This window comes from Callorhinus ursinus, unplaced genomic scaffold, assembly GCF_003265705.2.
Source record: "Callorhinus ursinus isolate GAN/ISIS: 27379988/994484 unplaced genomic scaffold, GSC_fseal_2.0 scaffold5, whole genome shotgun sequence".
NCBI lineage: Eukaryota > Metazoa > Chordata > Mammalia > Carnivora > Otariidae > Callorhinus > Callorhinus ursinus.
Window position 1 is genome coordinate 66659168 of NW_027397067.1, and position 24083 is coordinate 66683250.

At 44.5% G+C, this 24083-nt stretch overlaps 1 protein-coding gene across 1 annotated transcript in view; it reads right to left on the reverse strand.

Annotated features, from left to right (window-relative positions):
• Positions 1 to 6275: 6275 nt before the first annotated feature.
• The window catches only part of TMEM65 (transmembrane protein 65), a 183908-nt gene continuing 166100 nt past the window's right edge, over positions 6276 to 24083 (reverse strand). Inside the window, exons 7-8 of the mRNA XM_073893183.1 lie at positions 9213 to 9325; positions 6276 to 6782 (exon numbers count right to left, since the gene is read on the reverse strand). Coding sequence (XP_073749284.1) covers positions 9239 to 9325 — 87 coding nt within the window. The 3' untranslated portion in view covers positions 6276 to 6782; positions 9213 to 9238. The remainder of the gene's footprint in view (positions 6783 to 9212; positions 9326 to 24083) is intronic.

The following is a 24083-nucleotide window of genomic DNA, read 5'->3' on the forward strand; positions in this document are numbered from 1 at the left end:
AAATCATTGAAAGTAGGGGGTGTTGATGCCAGTGTCCACCAAGATTTGTTCGAAGCTAATGACCTGGAAACAGGTTTGGGATCCAGGTCTTCGTAGATGTGATCAGGTGTTTGGGAGCCTAGGAGAAACTCGGAGAATGATCAACCCTCTAGCCTCCCCATTGGAGTGAGAACATAGCTTCTTTGGTTTTTACTCCAAGGTAAAATATAGGATGTGAGTAAATGGGGGCTTGCAGAGAAACTGCAGAGACAGAGCCTTTCTAAGAAGCCAGGTCCCTCTGGCTTCTCCACCGCATTTTCATATGCTTATTGGTTGTTTGTGGATCTTCTTTGGAGAAATGTCCGCTCACGTCCTGTGCTCGTTGTTTTTTTTTTTTTTATTATGTTATGTTAATCACCATACATTACATCATTAGTTCTTGATGTAGTGTTCCATGATTCATTGTTTGTGTAAAACACCCAGTGCTCCACGCAGAACGTGCCCTCCCCAATACCCATCACCAGGCTAACCCATCCTCCCGCCCCCCTCCCCTCTAGAACCCTCAGTTTGTTTTTCAGAGTCCATCGTCTCTCATGGTTCATCTCCTATTTGGTTTCTGTTATTGTTGGGTTTTCAAAGTTCTCTATATATTCTAGGTATTAATCCTTTATCAGACGCATGGTTTGTAAATATTTTCTCTCATTCTGAGGCTTACCTTTTCACTGTTGATGGTGTCCTTTGCTACACAGTTTTTAACATTTTGATGGAGTCCAACTTGCCTTGATTTTCTTTTTTTTTTTTTTTTAAGATTTTATTTATTTGAGAGAGAGAGCACAAGCAGGGAGAGAGGGAGACGCAGACTCCCCGCTGAGCAGGGAGCCCGATGCAGGGCTCCATCCCAGCACCTTGGGATCATGACCTGAGCCAAAGGTAGACATTTAACTGACCGAGCCACCCAGGTGCCCCCAGCTTACCTTGTTTTTCTTTTGTGGCCTATGCCTTTGGTGTCATATCCAAGAAATCACGATCGTATCCAGTGTCCTGAAGGTTTTCCTCTGCATTTCCTTCTAGGAGTTTTATAGTTGCAGCTCTTATATTTAGGGCTCTGGTACATGTGGAGGTAATTTTTGTGTATGGTGTTAGGTAAGGGACTAGTGTCATTCTTTTGTGTGTGGATGTCCAGTTTCCCCAGCACCATGTGTTGAAAACCTCACCTGGTAAATGTTCTCCCGTGCTTGATTCATACATACCACTCCTAGTAGTGGCTCTTATTATAGTCAGTGTGCTAGATATTTTCATAATCTTCTTGAGTCCCTGTGATGACTCCAAGAAGAGTCTACGGTCAGCATAGGCTAGAATATATTATAGTAACATGCACACCCTCCAAATCTCAGAGTTTTATCTGAATAATCTCTCTCACTCGCAGACTTGGCTGTGGGTCTGAGCAACACCCCACAGGTTGGCCCAGGATTCCATATGGACGCTTCCATATCAATGTTAATTCCACAACTTCTGGGTCCAGGAAAATACAGTAATGAGACTCCAACATTGACTAGTAAATGCTTCTTCCTCTCAGAAACAGCACAGGATGCTTCCACTCATGGCTCATTGGCCAAAACAAGTCACGTGGACGAACCCAACTTCAAGAGAGCAGAGAACTACAATCCCCCTGTGTGCTCAGAAGTAGAGGAGAACCAGATATTGGTGAGTCATAGTAACACTTTCTACATGTGGGTATGATTACTCCCAATTCACAGATCAGAAATTGGGGTGTCATGGCTAATTACCAGGCAGTTTTCTCTTTGGCTTTAAAACCATCTTCTCTTCCTGTTCCCAGCACTGTAGCTATTACAATAGAATGTACTGGATATAGACTATTTTCTCTCTAGGGAATTATCCAATTTTCTGCCTGTACCAGTCTTTGGGATGTTTATGATGATTTAAGGAAACTGCTTGCTAACTGTAAGCCAACTGATTTTCAATAAAAGAACAAGTTTCAGATTGTGGTGAATCATTTCTATGGCTTTCCTGAGCTCCTTCACCAGAACCACTTAGGGCTCCTAAGAGTCCCCCCGTGGCTCTTAGGAGACACCCAGGGGCCTTTTTCTTCCTCTGCCATTCGGGAAGCTCGGCTGGATCAGTCAGGATCCATGCACGTACAGGCAGCATTGGTGGCCACGAAGTAGAAGTAAATTTGCATTGATGCCAATGTTCAATGCACTGATGTCGTTTTAAAAATAAGCCTTAGGAGTCCATGACCCTCATCCCCTCCTGCAACCACCAGGTTGTTCTCTGTATTTATGAGACTGTTTCTGTCTTTGTTCTTTTTTCTTCCATTCTGTTTTTCAGATTCCACATATATGTGAAATCGAACTCATTTCACTTAGCCTAATACCCTCTAGGTCCGTCCCCATGGTCATGAAATAGCTGAAGGGGATTAAAAGATATAAATCTCCAGTTACAAAATAAATAAGTCACGGAAATGAAAAGTACGGCATGGAGGTATAGTTAATAATGTTGTAATAACATTGTGTGGTGACAGATAGTAACTATACTCACTGTGGTAAACACTGAGTAATGTATAGAACTGTTGGATCACTATGTTGTACACATGAAACTAATAGAAGTTGTATGTCAACTGTACTTCCAAAAAGAAACAAAACAAAACAAAAACAAAAACAAAGCAAACCAAAACAAAAAAACCCACCAAGAGGGTGGGTGATGCTCAGCGCCTCCCCACCGGGGGCGAGGGGTGTTCCTTTCCTTCTGCCAAGCCCCAGTGTACTTTGTCCTTACCTCTCCCGTGACCCACATGCACATTCTCTGGCTCTAGAATCAGTATGTCCTTGTCACCATGCCATTTTTATCCCTGCAGACTGAATTTCCTCAGGTCCTATCAACTGATGGGTAGAAAGGGGATTACAGTCATAGTAAGTACCCCAAAGTCACAACTCTCTTGATCCAATGTAATCTATAGGAACTCGGCCTCCTAAAAGAAGTCTTACTCCCTCACTCAGCCCCAGAACCTTTTAAATAAAACCTTCACCCAGGCCTAGGACAGTTCACCCACCATATTTCACCTCTAGCTACAGGGGCAGGATCAGATCAGTGGGCAGAGACTGGGGTGGCCATGTGACACGTGTTGGCCAGTGATGGATATTAAGAAGTCTCTTGGCTGGAGCCTGAGGCACAGCTTGTTTCCTTCACCCTGTCCCCTGCTCCCATCTTGGAATGTAAATGTGATACTTGGAGGTGCAGCAGCCATTTCTGCACATGAGGTCTGAGGCCGAGGCCACTGCCGTGAAAACACATCAAGAAGCCTTAGTGCCATACTGCTCCCCTTCAGACTCCCCTGCTTCCAGGGGAGAAAACAACCCCTAACCTGTCAGGTTTTCTGTAGTTTGCAGTCATAGCAATCCTAACCGCTCCAGAATGGCGAGGCACGTCTCCAAAACTACAGATGATATTCAATTGCTTTTAAGGGAAAACATACCCATTTGAGTCAAAATGGTAGAAGAAGGCAGGGCAAGAGGCAGGGACTGGCCAGATTCAGGAGCAGAGTCAGCACAGGAGTCCACAAAAAGATAGACTGTGGTGGCCCACGTTGAAGAACAATCCGTCTCCCCGTCCCTGCCACCAGGACTGCTCACAGAGAAGCCGAGGCCCGGGCAGGGGTGGGAGCGAGAGAGCAATGAACACTTCATAAAAACTCAGGAATTCAGTGACTTGGTCATTTGGTAAATTGGCTTTTAGTAAATTAGCATTCAGAGAATTGATTTTCAGCAAAGGGACTTAATGCCTGTGTTTTCAGCTAGAACCACTGTCACTCCCAGGGCTGTGGCCAGGCTGAGAGGCGCGAGGTCCTCCTCCCCCCGCCCATCCCCCTCCCCGGACTGTCTGCTCCAGACGGGCCTGGCCCAGGGCTGCTCGGTCCCACAGCTCCTTTCCCTCCCCGCCCTCTCTGGAGCATTCAGGCATCAGCCCCGGGGTGCGGCACAGAGGCAAACCCTTGGGGAGACCTGGGCTTCACTCACACCCAGCCTCCCGTCAGAAGACTGGAGTTTTTGACGCTGGTCAAGCTCTTGATGCCTGCCCTTCCTCATCCAGTGTTTGTTCTCTCCCAGGAGCCTCCTCCTAAGTTCTCTTAGGAAGAACCCTGTGCAGGTGTGAGCCATGACTTTCCAGACAGACCTCACAGGACTGACCCCCAGCTGAGGCTCTTACTGAGAATACAAATCCCAAGTTCCCCGGGCGTGTCTTGCATGTCAGGTCAGTAGGTCAGTAGACACTTGTCCAATAAATGACTATAATAATTACTGTCCTCTATGGAGGGCCTACCGTGTGCTTTGCACTGTGCCAGATTCTTCATTTACATATACCTCAGTTCCCTGAGGCTAACGGTGTGCCCTCCTTCTAGAAAAACCAGGAATAAGGGAAATAAAATTGACCTTCAAGAACTACACTAGGAGACTATCCACTGGAGGTAACTGGTCAGTGTGAGAAGCAGGTCAGCCTCAGCTAAAGCTTAGAAATAGGTGGACTCTCTGGGCTGAAACCAAATAAAGTCAATCTTTACCCAGGGCATGGTGGAACATGGTCATAATCACCTGCTGTTGTTTTTATCTGCTTAGGATCCCCTTGCTTTGGGGGGAACCATCTCTTTCCCACCTTCAGTCCAAGGGGTTTTAGGTGGAGATAACTTTACCTCCCTTCCCTCAGACATGTATCCCGACTCAGCCCGTGAGTGTTCCAGCCCAAGGGCACAGCAATTCAGGGAGTCATTCAGGGTTGTTCATGTGACCCAAGCCACGTGAATAACAGTCATTCCTGAGACTATCACTGCCCCTCACTCTTTTGTGTGGGGGGGAGGAAAATTTATGGTAAGTGCTTGCCTGAGGATAACATCAGCCCAGAAGAAAGCATCTCAGAGGAGAGAGAGAAAGAGGGAGAGAAAAGCAAGCTGGATCCAGCCATGCCTGAAGCACATATCTACCCCTGAGCCTCCCAGTTACTTTAGCCAATATATTTTGTGTTAAGCTAGTTTGAGTTGGGTGGATCTAACACCTGGTCTGAGTACTCAGAGAGCTCTTCAGGGAGAAGACTTGTTCACCGACCTCACATATTCTGGTCCCACTGGCAAAGTCACTTGTAGGCTTAACAGATATCGCACAGAACCTCTGATCCACCATCTCCCAGGCTCCTCAGCTAGATAAATGCATCTGCCATGGACACATCTGCTAAAATCCTGAGAGCTGGCATTGATTCTACTCTTTCCAATACCCTCCAAGTTCCATTGATCAGTGCCTGTCAATATGGGGTAGACCCCCCCCAAACATCCACATCCTTCTACTCTTCTCCAGTTCTTCTGCCACCATCATGGCTGGCCTGACGGCTGCAAAAACCTCTCACCTGGTGTCCCCGTGGCAGCCAGGGTGATCTTCTAAACCTGGAGACCAGGTTGTATTGCGGCCCTGCTTCCAAAGGTTCAGCTACTGCTCCCTGCCCCGAGGAGGAAGGTTCAGCTCTGTAGGCTGGCTCATGAGCTCTGTACACTCTGGCCCTGCAGCCTCGGTGATCTTCCCCGGCCCCTTTTGCCCCTGCTCATCTGCTCAGGCTCCCCTGCTTCCTTCGTGTTCCCTGACCTTGCCCAGGGTCCTGCAGCCCCAGGGCCTTTGCCCCTGAAAGTCTGTCCTCCTGGAATATTTGTCTCCTGGCTCCCCCATGCCTGGCTCATTCTTATTTCTCTGGTCTCAGCTCCTGTGTCATGTCTCTCCTCAGAGAGACTCTCTGGCTTCCTTGCTTTGGACTCAAGTCTCCCTTGAGGGAACGGCAGCTCCAGGAGGGTAAATGTAACCCCCCCCGCCACGGTCTGTACACCGGTGTCCGGCGTTGTGTGCGTCAGCTCCAGCTCCACCACCAATACCACAGACCGGGCGAGCTAACCAACAGGAATTAATTTTCTCGCAATTCTAGAAGCTGGACCCCTGACAGCACAATGTCAGCAGGCCGGCAGGGCTGATTTCTTCTGAGGCCACTCTGCTCGGCGTGCAGATGGCTGTCTGTTCCCTGTGTCCTCATGTGGCCGTCCCTCTGCTTCCATCAGTGTCCTAATCTCCTCCTAAACACACAGGTCGCATTGGATGAGGGCCACCCTAATGGCCTCATATTAATTTAATTACCTCTTGAAAGACTCTATCTCCAAATACAGTCCCACTCTCAGGTCCTGGCAGTTAGGACTTCAACATACGAATTTTTGGGGAAAATGATTCAGCCCATAGCAAGCATAAAGTCGGCCCTCAGACATATTTATTACATTAGCGCAACGTCTGCCTTCTCTGCTTTAAACTCGCTCCGGTAATGCCCTGTTGGAGATTTGGCTTCCCGAGTGACTTGTTGATCCTGCTAATGGGAAAGTGCTAGTCCATGTGACAGATCTACTTTTCACTATAAACGAATAGATCAGAATTCTGGTGTTTGCCTCGGTCTACTATGCACATTAATCAGCATCGGACAGTCTGCAAGGCCTCTTTACTAATCCGGCACTGACGACGACATCCCCGGCCTTCCAAACCAACACTCAGGTCCTGGGATGCAGTGGAGGACAGCGGTACCACTGGTGTGGTCTTCCCAGGCTTCAGCCCCACCCCTCCTCCCTGGATTACTCCTGTTTTACAGATGGTCAGAGAGGTTAGGTAAATTAAACAAAGTCACCCTGCTAGTCAGTCGTGGTAGGATCCAAATTCACGTCTGGTCTTCTCTGGCCGCAAAGCTCCTGTGTTGTCATGGTTCTGCAGTTCTTGCTTCTGCAAATGAATATGCAAAAACAGGTCGCAACTGACCTCCCAGTTCCTCCGGGGTCACTGATGTCATTCCTCAAAACGCTGGCTGCTTTGAAAACAAGAGAGTGAGGATGGCCACGGTGAGCAGCCTGACAGAATCAAGGAGCAGGGGCGTCGTGGAAGGGTCTGGTGGGGCTTCAACTGCAGTCCCCCTCCTTACATCTGGAACCTGAGCCACGGGGCCCTGGCCTGGGCAGCCATATTTGGGCACTTTCCCCAGGCCTGGATCTTGTCAGCCAGGGATTCCAGAAAAGACTGATTAAAGAGCAAGTGAATGTCAGGGCTATGTCTTCCATAGGGTCAAATCCTTCCAAAGCAGCTCTTCCCACTTCCCCAGGCCTCCAGCTCCACGGCTGGCCCAGGCTTCTGTCTCCTCCCATGCTTCGTCTCACTTCGCTGTTTTGCCTCAGAAGCCCTGCCGGGACTGGACCCTGTCCCTGTGCCCGTGAGGAGGGGCCAGGCAGCCTGGTGATGAAGAACAAGCCTGAGCATTGACATCACAGAAATCTGATCTAAATCCAGATTTAAGCACTTGCCTTCCTTGTGAGATGTAAGATGGGGACAACAGTCCCAATCGTGTAGCCAGCTACCAAGATAAATGTGATAAGAAAGTCAAATTCTTGGCATAGTGTGAGCACTCAATGAAAGAATATTAAAACCTAGACCTGTGGCTGAGGTTCCTCAGCTAGTGCAGAGCTCAGCCGGGATTTGGATCCTGAACTTCCAGGCTTCAAAACCCCTGCTCTTTCGCCCGCGCTTCCTCCTCCCCAGGAGGCTGACCACGCTGTCCCTCCCACGCAGCGCTGGTGTGAGCAGAGACAAGGGAGGTAGAGCTGCTCTCTGCCTTGTAGAAAAGCAAAGAAAATGCCAGCAGTTGTGCCTCTCACAGGCTGGCTCCACATCCGTCCTCCCTTTGGGACCTGTCTCTTAACCCACCACATCTCCAGTGGGAAGAAACTGCCAGCAAACCTACTGCTCTGTCCCTCGACAGCTTCCTCCTCTGGACCACGGGATGGTTGCCTTGGGAACCAAGCGATTTCCTTGCTGTCTGCTCTGAAGACAGGCACGCCGGGAAAGCCGCCAGAGATGGGCTTCTGCCGGGTTATTTGGTGCCGGGGCTATTGGCTTGGGTGGCCTAAGACACCTGCTGCTTGGGAAGAAACCAGAAGGTGTGGGGGTAGGAGGGAAGACTCGTAGAAATTTGGGTAGGGACCAAAACTGAAGTCAGGAAGATCATCCAGCGGAACCCTGAATCTGAAGGGTTCCCAGACAGAAAAGGAGATGAGAGGATGGAATGTGGGGAGACCAGAAAGAAGAAGAAGGGTCGAAGTGTAGGGTGGGAGTCAGAATCCAGGGAAATCACTACTACTCAGAAAATGTCAGTGTCAGGGCTCTGAGTGGAGGATGGGAACCCTGGGTATAGGCAGAAGGAGCTGTCAAGACACTGACTCTACCGAGATGGGCAGGTTCAACCCATCCTTGCCCTTTGTCTCACAACCCTGAGGGAAGGACCTTCAGGATGGATCAGTTTTGCTTGTTTTTATAACCTTTTTTTAGAGCAATTTTATGTTCATGGTACAACTGAGTGGGAAATAGAGTTCTCATGTACCCCTGACTCCACACATGAACAGCCTCCCCATGATCAACAGCCCCCATCACATTTACTACAACCAACAAACCTTCGCTGACATATCATTATCACTCAGAGTCCTTAGGGTACAGTAGGGTTTGTTCTTGGTGATGTACATTCTACAGGTTTGGACAAATATATAGTGACCTGTCTCCATCATTATAGTATCATATGGAATAGCTTCACGGCCCTGAAAACCCTCTGTGCTCCACTAGTCATCCCATAGAACCACTGTTTGTTTGTTTGTTTTTTACTGTCTCCATGATGTTGCCTTTTCCAGAATATCGTATGGGCTGGAATTAAATAATATGTAAACTTTTCAGCCTTTCCTTTCATTTAGCAACATGTTTTTAAGGTTCCTCCATGTCTTTTCATGGCTTAATAGCTCATTTGTTTTTAGCACTGAATAATATTCCATTATCTGGATGTACCACAATTTATTTATCCATTCACCTACTGAAGGACATCTTGGTTGCTTCCCAGCTTTGGCAATTACAAATAAAGCTCTATAAACATCTGTGCGTAGGTTTTTGTATGGACAGGAGCAAATACCAAGGAACATGATTGCTGAATCATGTGGTAAGGGTATGTCTGGTTTTGTAAAATAAACTGCCAGAAGTGAGTCAACTTTGATGGTAAGAGTTGCTCAGACATGAAGGAGCTCCACAAAAGGCAGTGAGAAAGAGTAGGGTGGAGGGAGGAGGTGGAACCAGAGATGCAAAAGAAGGGCAAGTAGAAGGCAAAGACAGGAAAGGTTGACACACCTGCTTCATGACTGCCAAGGCTGGGTCTAGTTGAAGACTTCATCTTTGCTTGACCTTGATTCAGAGCCAGAACTGCCAACTCGAGTCACACCTGCCCGTAGGAAATTCACCAACTGGTTGTAAGAATCACAAATCATTAATCTAATTCATGGCTTTTCCAACTGGCTTCCTCTACGAAGAAAAATATTTCTCATATTTCCCATTTCACGATGAACAAAGCACCCTGTTCACACTCAGGAATACCAGCTGTGGGTAATAATACAACGAGCCAAATTATGCTAAAGCCCATCCTAGCATCCATACCAAAAACCCTGGACTTTTCCTTACTTTAAAGGGGTCTCTCTGTCAAAGCACTGGTGTGTTGGAGATTGGGACTATAAATTAGTCATTTGCCTTCCTTCTGGGCTATAGTCAGTTGACAGTAGACACAAGGAGCCAAACAGACCAAAAAATCAGTTTTATCAATGGCAGCAATGTCCCCTTGATTTGCTTTCGGTCATGGTCACCATCCCCTGCCCCTGCCCTTCATGGAAGTTCTATGGGCCAGCGGAGCAGGATGAACTTATTAACCAATCTGCCACTTCGCTTTAAGTTCTGCTAAGGAAGATGGAGAATGATGACATCATGAGGCTCACTGTGCCTGGGCACAGATCCAACAAGAAACAAGAGCCCTGCATGAATGAGCAGTGGTTTGAACACATTAACCTTGCCCAACAGAGCAATGGGCTGCTGAGTGTCAGCCTCTCACCAGCTCTCCCGTGGATGAGTCAGCGCTCTTCCTTTCTGCCACTGGGGTGGGAGAGATAAATCCGCCATCCCGATTTGCCTGGGACCGAAGCATTGCCATGATGTGGGATTTTTAATGTTAAAACCTGGAAGTCCCTGGCAAATCGGGACCAGTCGGTCCCCTTCTATCCTCCTCAAGCCTTAGCACGTGCATTGTCTCTACGGAGGGACAACAATGTGGAGAGAGGAAGAGAAGGGTTTCTCCCTACAGCGGCTCCAGCAGCCCCTCCAGGCTGATGGGAACCGGGGTCATTAGTGGATTGGTGTGCGTGTGGGGATGAAATTTGGGATGTAAATACAACACCCCCTTACCGGCACTGCTGTCTGTGCGGTGAGGCTACGGGTGATTTTTATGTTCTTTATGCTGTTCTATTTTTTCCAAACTTTCTGCAGTAACCCTTGGTAGCATGGGAATCAGAGAAAAGAACTAAATTATAGATAAGCAATCGGAATAAAAAGAGAAAGCCAGTAATTTAAATTGATCAAAAGTTACATTGATCAACTGGAACAGAACAATGAGTAGGGAAAATGGGAAATGTGTTCCAAATTTACCCTGGATGATCTTAGATTATCCAGGGGTCGTATCACAATTTTTAGGAGGTATCTGTTCCTCTACTTTCCCCTTCACAATCATAATCAACTATAAGTACGGGATTCTCCGAAAACACAAACTGTATTACCCTGTTCCTCTCCAAATACCTTCTCTCAACTGAAACTGTGATTCAACGTTATGCTTTCTGTTTAAACAGCATTTCCCACCTTTTAAGCAAGCATGGCTGAAGATACAAATTTGTTCTATTACTGGCCTGAGAGGAAAATCTGAAGAGGTGAATTTTTGGTCAATTCAGCTGCTTCGTGAATGTATGGCCTTACACGTCCCCAAGACTCTGGTTCTTCATCCATAGAGTGTGGCTGGGAGGCATTTTTCTCCCAAGCTTGAGTGCCCCTGGGGCGCTCCATCAAAATCAGTGAGCACGGAACTGTTCTATACCCTGCGGAATATTGTCCAAAGATTCACAACTACGTATCAAGGGATTGACCTTTTTGCCTTAGGAACCAGGAAACACAGAAACCAATTCAAATGGAAAATAAAACCATTCAGTCATTCATTCATTCATTTATCCAAACAGCATTTCCTAATCACCTCTGTGCTTAGAACTGGAGACCCAAAGATGGCTAAGTTCATCTCTAACCAGGGACCGAATCTGGGAAGTATAGTGTTCAGTGTTGCTGCAAGCTCCCAGAGCACCTTCCACCCACTCCTCTTAGTTCTGGGCTCTGCGACCATAATGAGAACATAATGGGACCATAAGGAGACAAATCTCATTGAAAAGCAAGCTTCCAACCATTTCTCCACTGGTGACTGATAGAAACTCTTGTTTTTCTTTCCTTTTACCCAAAGCGAAAAATAAACACTTTAAAAATGATGAAAGGTCCTTCGGTCAGGAGCCTGGACTCAGACCTAGACAAACCAGACAGTAAACACTTGAATTAGCAGACAGAAAAGATCTTCCCTGAAGAGCTTCCATGGGGCATGCACCAGAGAGGCTGAAAATAAACCCTTTGAAAAACAGAACAGGTGGGTCTCAGCCCCTTCATGACAGTTGATTGCAAACTCTATTTCAAGCTCTATCTTGGAGCAAAGAAGTAATTAAACACACAAAGGCAGACGCACTCAGACAGAGGAACGCCCATTCCCAGGGGACTGAGGCTGCCGGAAGACATGGATGGCTTGCTTTCCCTGGAAGAGAACTGCTTCACAGGTAGGAAACACCCCATGTAATATGGTGGCTGCTGGAAGCCACCCAGTTCCCCAAATACCACGTCCCACTCCAATCTGCCTTATGGGTATCTGGAACTCCACCCCGCGGTAACTGCAGCCTTTTAGGTTAAGATAGTGTCCCTGTTACACAACCCACACCAGGTGTTGGTGAAAGTGGGCAAAATCAGGCCAGTCGAGTTCTAGGTATTTGCAGGAAGAAAGGAGGTAGCTGTGAGCTGTTCAGAGGGAGAAGCTTTCTCCAGGATGCCTATAAAGAAATTCAGTGTTGCTGCAAGCTCCCAGAGCACCTTTCACCCACTCCTCTTAGTTCTGGGCTCTGCGACCATAATGAGACCATAATGGGACCATAAGGAGACAAATCTCATTGATAAGTAAGCTTCCAACCATTTCTCCACTGGTGACTGATAGAAACTCTTGTTTTTCCTTTTACCCAAAGCACAAAATAAACACTTTAAAAATGATGAAAGGTCCTTCGGTCAGGAGCCTGGACTCAGACCTAGACAAACCAGACAGGGATGCTCAAGGTATGCTCAAGTCTGGATGTTCTCAAACTTCAGCGTGCCTCAGAACCGCCTGGAAGGCTTGTTAAAACCGATTGTTCCCCCTCCCCATGTATACTTGGCGTGATAAAGAATTCCAGGTTCAAAGGCGCATACCCTTGACACTTTGAGGTTGATGCTCTAATGTCTGCTGGGATCTGATGTGGCTGAGATTTCTTTTCTTTCAATATGCTGTTCCATAATTTTACTTTTTTATTTTTATTAATTCTCTGTTTGTGGCTATTTTTAAAGTATTTTTTTATTATTTCTATGTCTTTTGAAATGAGGGCATTTTTTTTTTTTCCATGCTCAATCTATCATCTTGAGTGAGAAGTCTGAGCACGTGTTCTCAATCCTTTCCAATTCCAGGAAGCCGGCCCCAGAACATCTCCAAAAGCCCAGAGATCAATTTGTAAAACTCACATCGCTCATTTTTAGAGAAACAGTTACCATTTCTGTTATCTCTCTGTATTCAGGAAGCATCATGTGGATATGGCTTGTCTAGATGCTTCCTTATTCCCTTGGCTCAATTTAATATTTATTTATTTATTTATTTTGCGTTTTTTTAATAATTTTTTTTAATTATGTTATGTTAGTCACCATACATTACATCATTAGTTTTTGATGTAGTGTTCCGTGATTCGTTGTTTGCGTATAACACCCAGTGCTCCATGCAATATGTGTCCTCCTTAATACCTCACCGGGCTAACCCATCCCCCCCATGCCCCTCTAAAAAGAAGAAAAGAAGGGGAAGCCAAGCCACTTGTTCTGGTTCTGATCTGAGGTGAATTACAGCATATATTCCGCACTTCTCAACCCTCCTGCAGCATATGCATCCCAGGAAAATCAAATCCATAGCTTACCAGCTACTCTGTCGCTCCATGGGAGCAGGTTGTCGGTGTCATCCCAGACGTACCCCTTGTACCCAGCACAGTGCCTGACATAGAGGGCCACATTGCTCTGTTTATTAACTGAGTGAATAACCAGAAGGAGTAAGCAGGAGGTATGTGATTCAAGCTATATCTTGCTTGAGAAAACTGGGGGTCGGAGTTACAGCCAGGCACCAGAGTTGGGACTAGAACCCCGAATTTCTGACATTAACCCAATTCAACACATCCCAGGAGAAACAACACAACTCTGTTGATGATTTACTGACTGGACATTTCTCCAAAATGTGTCTTGTTCATCTATGTGCTCATATGAACCCATAAAAGATACTCAATAAGGTAGATGCTTGTTCGATTATGATGATGAAATGAATTAATATGATCAAACTAAGTATTCATTTGTTTCCTAATATGTTTGCACTTATAGAACATCCTAGAATTGAATAACAGCATTAAGAACCCTCTCCCCTGAAAAATGCACACCTGTACACATGCACACAAACACATGACATTTTGCATCAATTTCAAAAGGTTCCCCAGAGCCCCTAAGGTTGAGTTAGACCTAAAAAATCCCTTTCAAAATTTTGAAATATGAGGGCTTAGAAGAGGCTTACAGATGATTGATTTCAGTGTCCTCACTTCACAAACACAGAACTGAAGACTAGAGATAAGGAGTTACTGGTAGATTGACTTCAGAGTGCCTACCGGGTACGAGTGAGGTGTCTGCTGTGTGGCAGTGCCCCTGGGAGCTAGCTGGGGGAAGAGAGATACCACTTCCCTCACCTTCCTGAGCTTCCTGGAGGGAGAAGTGACCTATCCCAAGCTTCATAGCTAGTTTGGAGAAGCCCTGAGACCAAAATTTCTAGCCCAAAGCCCTTTCCATGACCAGCACTGCCCCACAAAGGCTCTTGTGTTTTCCTCTTCATTTTCTTTTTCTAAAAAATATTTTATTTATTTATTTATTTATTTATTTATTTATTTATTTATTCAAGAGAGAACTTGAGCGGGGTTGCGGGGAGGGGCAGAGGGCCGAGGGAGAAGAAGAGAGAGAATCTCAAGCAGACTCCCCGCTGAGGGCAGGGCTGGATCCCAGGACCCTGACATCATGACCTGAGCCGAAATCAAGAGTCAGACACTCAACCAATCTGCGGCTCTACTGAAAAAAAGGAGGAGGAAAAAGAGGAGGAGCCACCCAGGAGCCCCTCCTCTTCTTTTTCTTTTAATTGAGATCTAATTGATACACCATATTGTATAAGTTTCAGGGGTATAATAGAATGGTTCAGTATTTGTGTATATTGGGGGGGGTGATCCCATGAAGTCTAGTTAACATCCATCACCATACATAGTTACAAAAGTTCTTTTTTTTTTCCTGCAATGAGAACTGTAAGATGTGTTCTCTTAGCAACAGCAGAGCCCCTTTCAACCTCTCCCTCCACCCACCCAGCCTGCTATTCTCCCCTCCTTCCCTCTGGGCTCCCTTCTCATTGACTGCTTTCTCCTATGACATTCTTCCTCCTCCTCCTTCTTCTTCTCCTCCTCCTCCTCCTCCTCCTCCTCTTCCTCCTTCTTCTTCTTCTTCTTAAAAAGGAATAAAAATTTCAGCCCATAAAGTGATACATAGTTAGCATAGGATGATTGAAACCAAAAATTACTTGTGTATGTCCAGTGTGAGGTTCCCCAACCAAACTCTTTAAAAGTCAACTAATTAATCAATTAATCATGAATGTCCCTCCTTCCGACACTAGGAAAATAACAACATAAATATAACAAGTGGATGGGACAAAATAAAAGGTGACATTTAAAATTGTGTCCTGAAATGTCACAAGAGGCTTGAGTAAATCTTTATTATGCTAAAATGAATGAAAATAAAAATAAATGGAAAAAATGACATCTGTGGAGAGAGATGGACCCTGAGCAGAACTGAGTTCTGCTGTTGATACCACACTGTGATTAAACCAAATGAATTGACCCTGCCAGATAATAAAAATTGTTAACTGCTTCAGAAATTTAATTACATAATGACCGATAAAACAGATTTATCCCACAGAATTGAAACAAAATCAGACAAATGACAATAACAACAAACTCTTTTCAGGGCTAACCCCTGCAAGGCCCCCAAAACATATGAAAAACAGGCATTTCTGAGTGTTTGGTCAGTGGTAGAACCCAGATCTCAGGTCAGGGCAATAACTTACCAAATTATACAGCAGTAAGTCATAGAGGTTAGATTTCCAGATAAGGTATGATGTCTCTGAATTAGTTTATATATATATATATATACACATATTAGTGGTAAGTTTTGCTTTCAGCAATGGTTGTGTTGGACCAACTATCCTGCTGAGGACCTTAAGAAAACCCAGACAAAATATTTTAAAAATGCCTATTTGAAGGCATCAGGAAGCTACCAAGTCACAGAGAATTTAGGGCCAATATCTGGCCAAGCCAAAGGACGTGAGGTCAGGAAATGGAGCTCCTTCACTACTCAATTCAACTCTCAATTCCAAAAGTAAAAGCTGTGCCTAAGAGGCTGAGTAGAGATTTTGGGATTCTCATAGGACTAGAGGGAAATAAAATGGTGTTCACAGTGCTTTAAAAAGGAGGGGCTTTGAAAAACATGCAAGGCTTTTCATTGGACAAGAGGAAGGGCTGCCCCCTAGGAGCCACAGTAAATGGGAAATAGAATATCCCTCCCAAGGATGGAGGCTTCTAATCATCTCAACCCCTGATTTGAGAAGGTGATCTGCCCTCAGTTTAGATCAGTTTAGGAAAGTTCTAACTGAGGAACAACAAACAAATGTGACAAAGAGAAAACAAATAGCAAAATGTCAGACTTAAATGAAGCCATATAAATAATTATATTCAATAAAAATGGACTGAACACTGCAAACTCTAAAAGCAAGATCCTATGTGCTGTCTGTAAGAGCAGGACACTTAACTGACTACACCACCCAGGCATCCCAGGATGTTTTTTACTCTTAAAATGTATATGTCAAAGTTGAAGTTTTATATATATAATATATATGCATATATATATAAAATTTCAACTGATGTGCAATTTTTTTCTATTTTGTTTTATTTTTAAAATTCAAGTATAATTAACATACATATTCATTTCAGACCTGTATTATAATGATTCAACAGTCTCATATGTTACTCAGTACAATACGAACACACTTGTAAATGATAAAAAATACTACATATCAAAATGTGTGAGATGCAGCTAAAACAGTATGTAGGGGGCAATATACAGTTTTAATAACTTGTACTAGGAAAAAGGAGAAGGAAATTAGCTCAAAATGGATTACAGATCTAAGTTTAAGACCTGATACATAAAACTCCTAGAAGAAAACCCAGGGAAGAAGCTCCTTGACATTCGTCTTGGCAATGATCTTTTGAATGTGACACCAAAAGCACAAACAATAGAAGCAAAAGTCAACTAGTGGGACCACATCAAACTAAAAAGCTTCTGCACAGCAAAAGAAAAGATCCGCAAAATGAAAAGACAATCTACAAAATGGAAGAAAGTATTTGAAAACATAAACTGGATAAGTGGTTAATATCTAAAGACCTCATGCAACTCAACAACAACAACAACAAAAGCACACAACTGTAAGTAAATCTACTAGTATCTAAAATAAATTTTAATTTGGGGCACCTGGGTGGCTCAATGCATTAAGCGTCTGACTTCGGCTCAGGTCATGGTCTCAGGGTCCTGGGATCGAGCCCTGCGTTGGCTCCACTACCCAGCGGGGAGTCTGCTTGAGATTCTCTCTCTCTCTTTCTCTCCCCCTTTGTCCCTTCCCCCCCACACTCTCTCTCAAATAAATAAATGAATCTTTAATAAATAAATAAATAATAAAATCAATAACAAAATACATTTTAATTTAAAAATAAAAAGATCTGAATAAACAATGGGCAAAGGAACTAAATACATTTTTCCAAAAAAGACATCTAAATGGCCAGCAGGTTCGTGAAAAGATGCTCACCATCACTAATATTAGGAAAATGCAAATCAAATTGCAGTGAGATATCCCCTCACACCTGTTAGAATGACTGTCGTGAAGAAGATAAGAGACAAATGTTGGCGAAGATGTGGAGAAGAGAGAACCCCCAGTACATGGCTGGTGGGGATGCAAACTGGTACGGCCACTATGGGAGACCGTATGGAAATTCCTCAAAAAGTTAAAAATAGAGCTACCTCATGATCCGGCAATCCCACTTCTGGGTATATATTCAAAGGATAAATATAGGATAAAAACAGAATATTAAAAAGATATCTGCATTCTCGGGCGCCTGGGTGGCTCAGATGGTTAAGCGTCTGCCTTTGGCTCAGGTCATGATCTCAGGGTCCTGGGATCGAGTCCTACATCTGGCTCCTTGTTCAGTGGGGAGCCTGCTTCTCTCTCTCTCTCTCTCTCTCTGGCAAATAAATAAAATAAAATCTAAAAAAAAAAGATATCTGCATTCTCATGTTTATTGCAGCATTATTAGTAATAGCCAAGATATCAACACAACTTAAGCATCCATCAACAGATGAATGGAGATAGATATGTATCTACATCTATATCTATCTATCTATCTATCTATATACCACAGGACATTCCATGAGGAAAAAGGAAATCCTGCAGTTGGTGACGACATGGATGGCCCTTGAGGGCTTTATGTTAAGAGAGCTAAGTCAGACAGAGAAAGAAAAATACTGTATAATATCACCTATAGGTGGAATATAAAAAAGCCAAATTTGTAAAAAACCACCCCAATGGTGGCTACCAGGGCTGGAGGGTTGAGAGAATTGGGAAGATGTTTAAGGATACAAACTTGCAACAAGTAGGTAAATAAGTCTTGGCAGACCTAAACCACAATAACAATAACTGTATTATAATAACTGTAAAGTTGCTAAGAGACTAGAACTTAATTGTTCACATAAAAAAAGGAAATAATAATTATGTAATGTGATAGAAGTGTTAGCTAATGCTATGGTGGTAATCAGATTGCAATGTATAAATGTATCAATCAAAATGTTGTACACCTTAAATTTATACAATGTTATACGCCAATTATATCTCAATAAAAAAAGAAGGGTCTAAAGTAAATCATCCCACTTCCACCTTAAAAAGTAAAAAGAAATAAAAGCAATTAAACCCAAGGTACAAGGAAAGAAAATAAAAGATCAGAAATCCATGAAATAGTTAACAACAAGGAAAACAAATGCCAGAAGAGTTAACAAAGCCAAAAATAGTAAAGAAAAAAACAGGGAAAACAAAGTTGCTAATATTAGCAATAAAAGAGGGGCTATAAGTACACACCCTACAGATATTAGGATAATAAGTCAATTATCATAAATAACTTTGCCAATAACTTTGGCAACTGGACAAATTCTTTGGACAACACAACTGCCGGAAACTAACAAGGGAAGAATGACTCGAATACTGCTATATCTCTTTTTAAAATTGAATTCATAATAAAAAGAAATGTCTCCACAAAGCCAGATGGGGTCACTGGTAAATTCCATCAAACACTTAAGAAAAAAAAGCAGAGTGTATCAACGGCTGACTGGCCTTCATTGCTGGTGCTGCCAGGCATGCGAATCCCAGTCTCTGTCCCTTTCCTCCAAATCCCAAATTCCAGGGAAGAAATTTAATTAGTGCGGCATGGGCCAGGTAGAGACCTCCAGAAAAATCGAATTGTCTGTGGCCAGTAGGGGTGGGGAGGATGGGCACTTACACAGTACTGACCAGGGCACAGGGACTGACTCTAAGGTCTGAGCATGCTCTTGGAGAAGAGGGGGTCACCCCAGGCAATCACCCCAGAGCACCTACTGCACCCACCGGAGCCTAGCCTGAGAAATACCCAACTCCTACAACTGGATGAACATGGTCTCGGAAAGAGCAGTAGCATCCAAACTCCCTACATTCAGAGCCTTGTCATCTGTAAAGGAGTCCCAATCACCAGGAGGTTTCAGGCACAACAAAGAAGATAGTGTTGATCTAGTAATATATGAGAAGATCAACCGGTGAACAGGTGCAGGGAGCATAACCCATAAGAGAGCCCACCAGGTTTTCTTAACCAGTCCCCAAGCTTACGCAGTCCTAAAACAGGCAAACAATCCCCTCCCCAACCCCACCACCACCAAAACGAAAACAAAAAACAAGAACCAAAAAACAATCCAAAAAACCCAGAACAAAAAACAATGATCCTTTGAGATCACTACAGTAGGTTCTGTAGTACAGTCCCCACTTCCCAGGTGAGAAAGGTCACAGTTAGAAAGGGGCAAAGGGGCCTGACCTCTCTCACTATGGGATCCCGGTATCTTATATCATATGATTCCTGCATGCATAGTTTCACTCCTCAAAGGATAATTTTGGGCCCCCTGTGACTTCTGTTGGTCTAATCTGGGTGCCACCTGGAGGAAGAAATGCAGTGTGGCCACCGACAAAGGGGCTCCTGCTTTTCCTGTGCTCTTGCAGATCCCCCAGATCTTCCTGCTTTACCTGCCTCCCTGTCTTGTTGAGATTTGTTGTGTCTACCAGTGTCAAAATAACAACAAAGATCATAAAGTGGAACTGCTATTCAGTTTGCAAAAGGTGACAGAAAAGGGCAAAAATACATATTTAAAGAGGCTCATTTTTTCAAAAAGCCGAGTGATTATTTCCTCTTAGAATAAAGTTATGTAAAATCATTCTCTGCAAGGAGGGGGAAAGATGGCCTTTGGAGAATGAAGCTAAACTAATTTTAGCTCCATTTGCATTTCTAGTACATTAACAACTTCAATCTGGAGTGTGGAGGGGAGGAGAGAGGCTGACCCAATTATGCATCTTAAGAGAGGGCAGGACAGACAGAGCTGTGTCTTCAAATGCTTCCTTGGGCCAGACAGGTATGCTTCGGTCACACAGCTTGCAGGGAGGTGACATTCCCCCCTCCTCTTCACTCCTCAGCTCTGGAGCCAGCCAACCATGGACTTGAATGCCATGAAGACTCACAGGAACAGCATGATGCAGTGGACAGGGCGAGGGTGGATTCCTTGCCTTGGGCAAGTCACAGCCTCTTTGCTTCCTGTTCGCTCCTATGAAATGGGAACTAGTCATGGTTCCCGTGAGGATTCCAAGGAATCATGTACGTAAATCACAAGTAGATTTTTAAGAAGGGTAGTACGAGATCCTAGAAAATACGTATTGATCTCTGCGCTCAGTTCAAAGAGCTCCTGAAACCCTGGTCATTTCCTAGGTGATTGGAGCACTAGTATAATCTTTTGTCCTAATATTTGATCTTTGACTCAGCTTCCTGACACGGGGCTGCTGAAACCCTTACCATTTGCTGGGTAACAAAAGTGTCTTTTGTTCTAGGTGGGCTTCCGGATGGGGCTGGTCAGCCGGAAGACAGAGCCATGAGTAGAGGCTTGGAATTTTCAGCCTTGCCTCTCAGTCTCTTGAGAAGGGAGAAGGGCTGAAAACAGAAGTAATGATCTATCATACCTACATAATGAAGCCTCCATAAAAATTCCGGAAGTATGGGGTTCAGAGAGTTTCCCGGTTGGTGAACACATCCACGTACTGGGAGGTGACGGGCCCCAACTTCACAGGGACAAAGGGACCCTCCCAGACTTTGTCCTGTATATCTTTTTATTTGGCTGTTCACACAGAAGCTGTTGGTAACCTGGGGACCTACTACTTGCGATTGGCATCAGAAGTGGGGTGGGAGAAATCGTGTGGGACTGAGCCCTTAACCTGTGGGGTCTGATGCTATTTCCAGGTAAATCGTATCTGAATTGAGTTAAGATGGAGGACACCAAGTTGGCAGCATTGGAGGAGTGCTTGATGTGGGGGAAAACCCCACACACTTGGTGACCAGAAAAGTGTCAGACGTTCAGTGGTCTGTGTGAGTAGTAAAGAAAAACTCACAGGAGGAAACAACTGTAGGTTTCCCCTGATACAGGTAGCTCTAATTATAGCTGAGCCCCACTCATCATCTCTATTATCCATTCATCCATCCATCCATACCATCAATGGGTAGTGGTGAGACAGAAGACGGGTACAGCCTGAGGCTCTGGAAGTTGATGGGTTCCTGAAAAGTCTTTCTTACCTCCAAGTCCTGTAAATCAAAAGAAATGCAAAATGCACCTGGTACCCTTGCTGTTTGTAAATGACACATAAAAAAAAAAAACATAAAGACTTGGCTCTTCAAATCTCCGATTCATAAATAGGATTTCACATATAATAATAGACCCTTAAGACGGAAAGGGACCCAGTTCTCCTGGGAGGTTGTGGATGCAGAGGGAAAAATATACCCATTATGTGGTTTTACACAGACTGAAATGAAACAAATAAATACCACTTGCTTTTATTTTACACTTAGCTTTTTTTAAAACTTACTTCTACCTTTTTTAATAGTGAACTTTGTCAAAGTGATTTGAAAGTATAGACAATATCAGAAATCAATTATTAGGGGAGGGGTGCTTGGGTGGCTCAGATGGTTAAGTGTCTGCCTTTGGCTCAGGTCACAATCCTGGGTCCTGGGATGGATCCGCACATCAGGCTCCTGGCTCAGCGGGAAGCCTGCTTCTCCCTCTCCCTCTGCCTCTCCCCCTGCTCATGCTCTCTCTCTCTCTCTCTCTCTCTCTGTATCTCTGTGTCTCAAATGAATAAATAAAATCTTTTTTAAAAAATCAATGATTAGGGGAAATGTTTCCTTCTTAAAAATCTATTTCCTCCTTATTTCTAATCTTTAGCATAACATTTTTCCTCTCTGGGTCTAATAACCAAAGGTATGGTATGATGCAGACTCAAAAGACAGGGAAATCTGAATCTGATTCTCAGCTCCGCTATTTAACCTCTCTGGCCTTTATTTTCCTATCTACAAAATGGGGGATCTAATCCCACATAGTTGGTGGTGCTGTTGGTGTAACTGGTGTGTTAAGCAAGCATGATGGTGCCCTGTGATCAAAATGCACTTGGTTATTCTTACACCCTTTAAACTTGATTCCCTGGGGCAGGCGTGGGGCAAGGCAGGGAGGGGGTGCTCTCCCCCACCTGTGAGTGACAAAGCCCACAGGCTTACTCTGCTCACACTTCGTTGACAGTCTAAAGGCTACAAATACAGCTGTAATTCAGCAACGACAGAGTCCAGTTCTCTTTAATGATCCAGAACTCTGAGTGTGACTTAGCTTCACATCTTCCCTTTCCAAGCTCAGGCCTGCTTCTGTGAACAGTGGGGAGGGAGAGGCTGTCTTTCTGCTCTTAGCTGCTCTTTCAGATCTGCTGGCCAGGTTCCCAGAAGGGGAGGTGGGATCGAGGTAAGAGAAGAGGACAGTTCTCGCTTAGCACGTGACTTTGCACTCCAGCCCTGGAGGTGAGTAAGACATCAGGGAAAATGTTCCGAAGGTCTGAGAGTCCCTCTAAGCCCTCACTAGGCTTGAGGCTAAGAGGTGACACCCCACTCTCTCTATGAATCTTCTCTCAATCTTTCATAATTTCAAACAAGGTAAGGCAGTTGGTAGACATAGAACAGGTTCTCCTTCATTCCCATTGTAAATCCTGCATGTGGAGAGGTCTCTCTCACACCGGCTCATGAACAGCATACTGATAAACCTTGGAAAACTGGGTCAAAAGAGTCTCCTTTTAACATCCTGTCATGTGAAGATAAGAAATAATATATCTCATGTGTTTGGCTTATAGTAGGTGCTCAGTAAATTATTGACAAGGTAGAATCCTTATTAATAAATTGTTTCTTCCATCTGGTAGATGAGAAGGGACTTTCTGGGAAAATACCAACAGGTGCCGGCTTTAAATGCATCAGAATGCTTTTCTAAAAATGCCCTGTAGTCAACCAATTTAGATTTCCCAAAGCCAAATTCTTGTTAATTATTCAACATTTTAATATATGCCACAAGTAAAACCACACGCTTTAGAATTAAAAAGTCTGTTCAAAAACATCCCAGGGTTGGCACATCCAATGGTTGTTGGTAATGTTCCAGAATCAGAATTAAAACAAAAGACTCCACTGTGGGTTTGAGGTTCCTTTAAAAAAAAGTGTTACTTTCTCAAGCATGAAAGTATTTATTCTGCAGATCCCCCAGATTTAAATAATGGTTCAGAAATCTTACTGAAAATCTGCCGCCATCAGCTCTTTGGAAAATAGAGATTTAATTCTGGTTCTATCACCTCTGAGCTTGGCAGAGAACAAGCTGGACTATTTTCCAGGCAACCAAATCAATCAAAACCCATGAACCTTCCAGGAAACCTAAGACTTCAATTACCCAAACCCCGTGTTTGTGTATATACCATGTGTGCGTGGTATATTTGCATCCTGCCCTCTGTGAGCTGTGGGCATTGAGGTTCCCCTGATGAGAAAGCTGAGTGCTTTGTTTTTGTCCTGGCAACATCATGGAATCAAAACCCACTGTAATCTGGCTGACTCCCACAGAAAACAACACCTCTTCTAGAGCTGGAGGCAGCTTTGGTAGCCAGCAGGAACGGAGATGCAAATGCCTTCTCATCTGAGCAGGACCCTTTTGTATACTCACTGAGGACTTGGGTGATTCCCTTAAGTTATTTGGCTCTGAAACCCACCTTTTTTTGTCAGTTCAAGGGCAGTCTCCCGCGCCCCCTCCCCCACCCCCATCTCCAGGGGTGCTCAGTGCTTCTTGTCTGACAGTGGGCAGCCTTCTTGGCCTCTGCCTGTTGTCACTGCTCTCACCAGCACCTCCCCACTCCACCGCCAATACTAGCTACTTACTAAATTACTGAGGCCCTCACCCCTCCCCACCAACCAACTGCCCATCACTGAAGGGTTCGAGTAGAGACTGATGACCACTTAAAGGGGCTATCACACAGAGAGGATGTTACTTAAAGCATCATGGAGAATCTGTGCATTGAGCCAT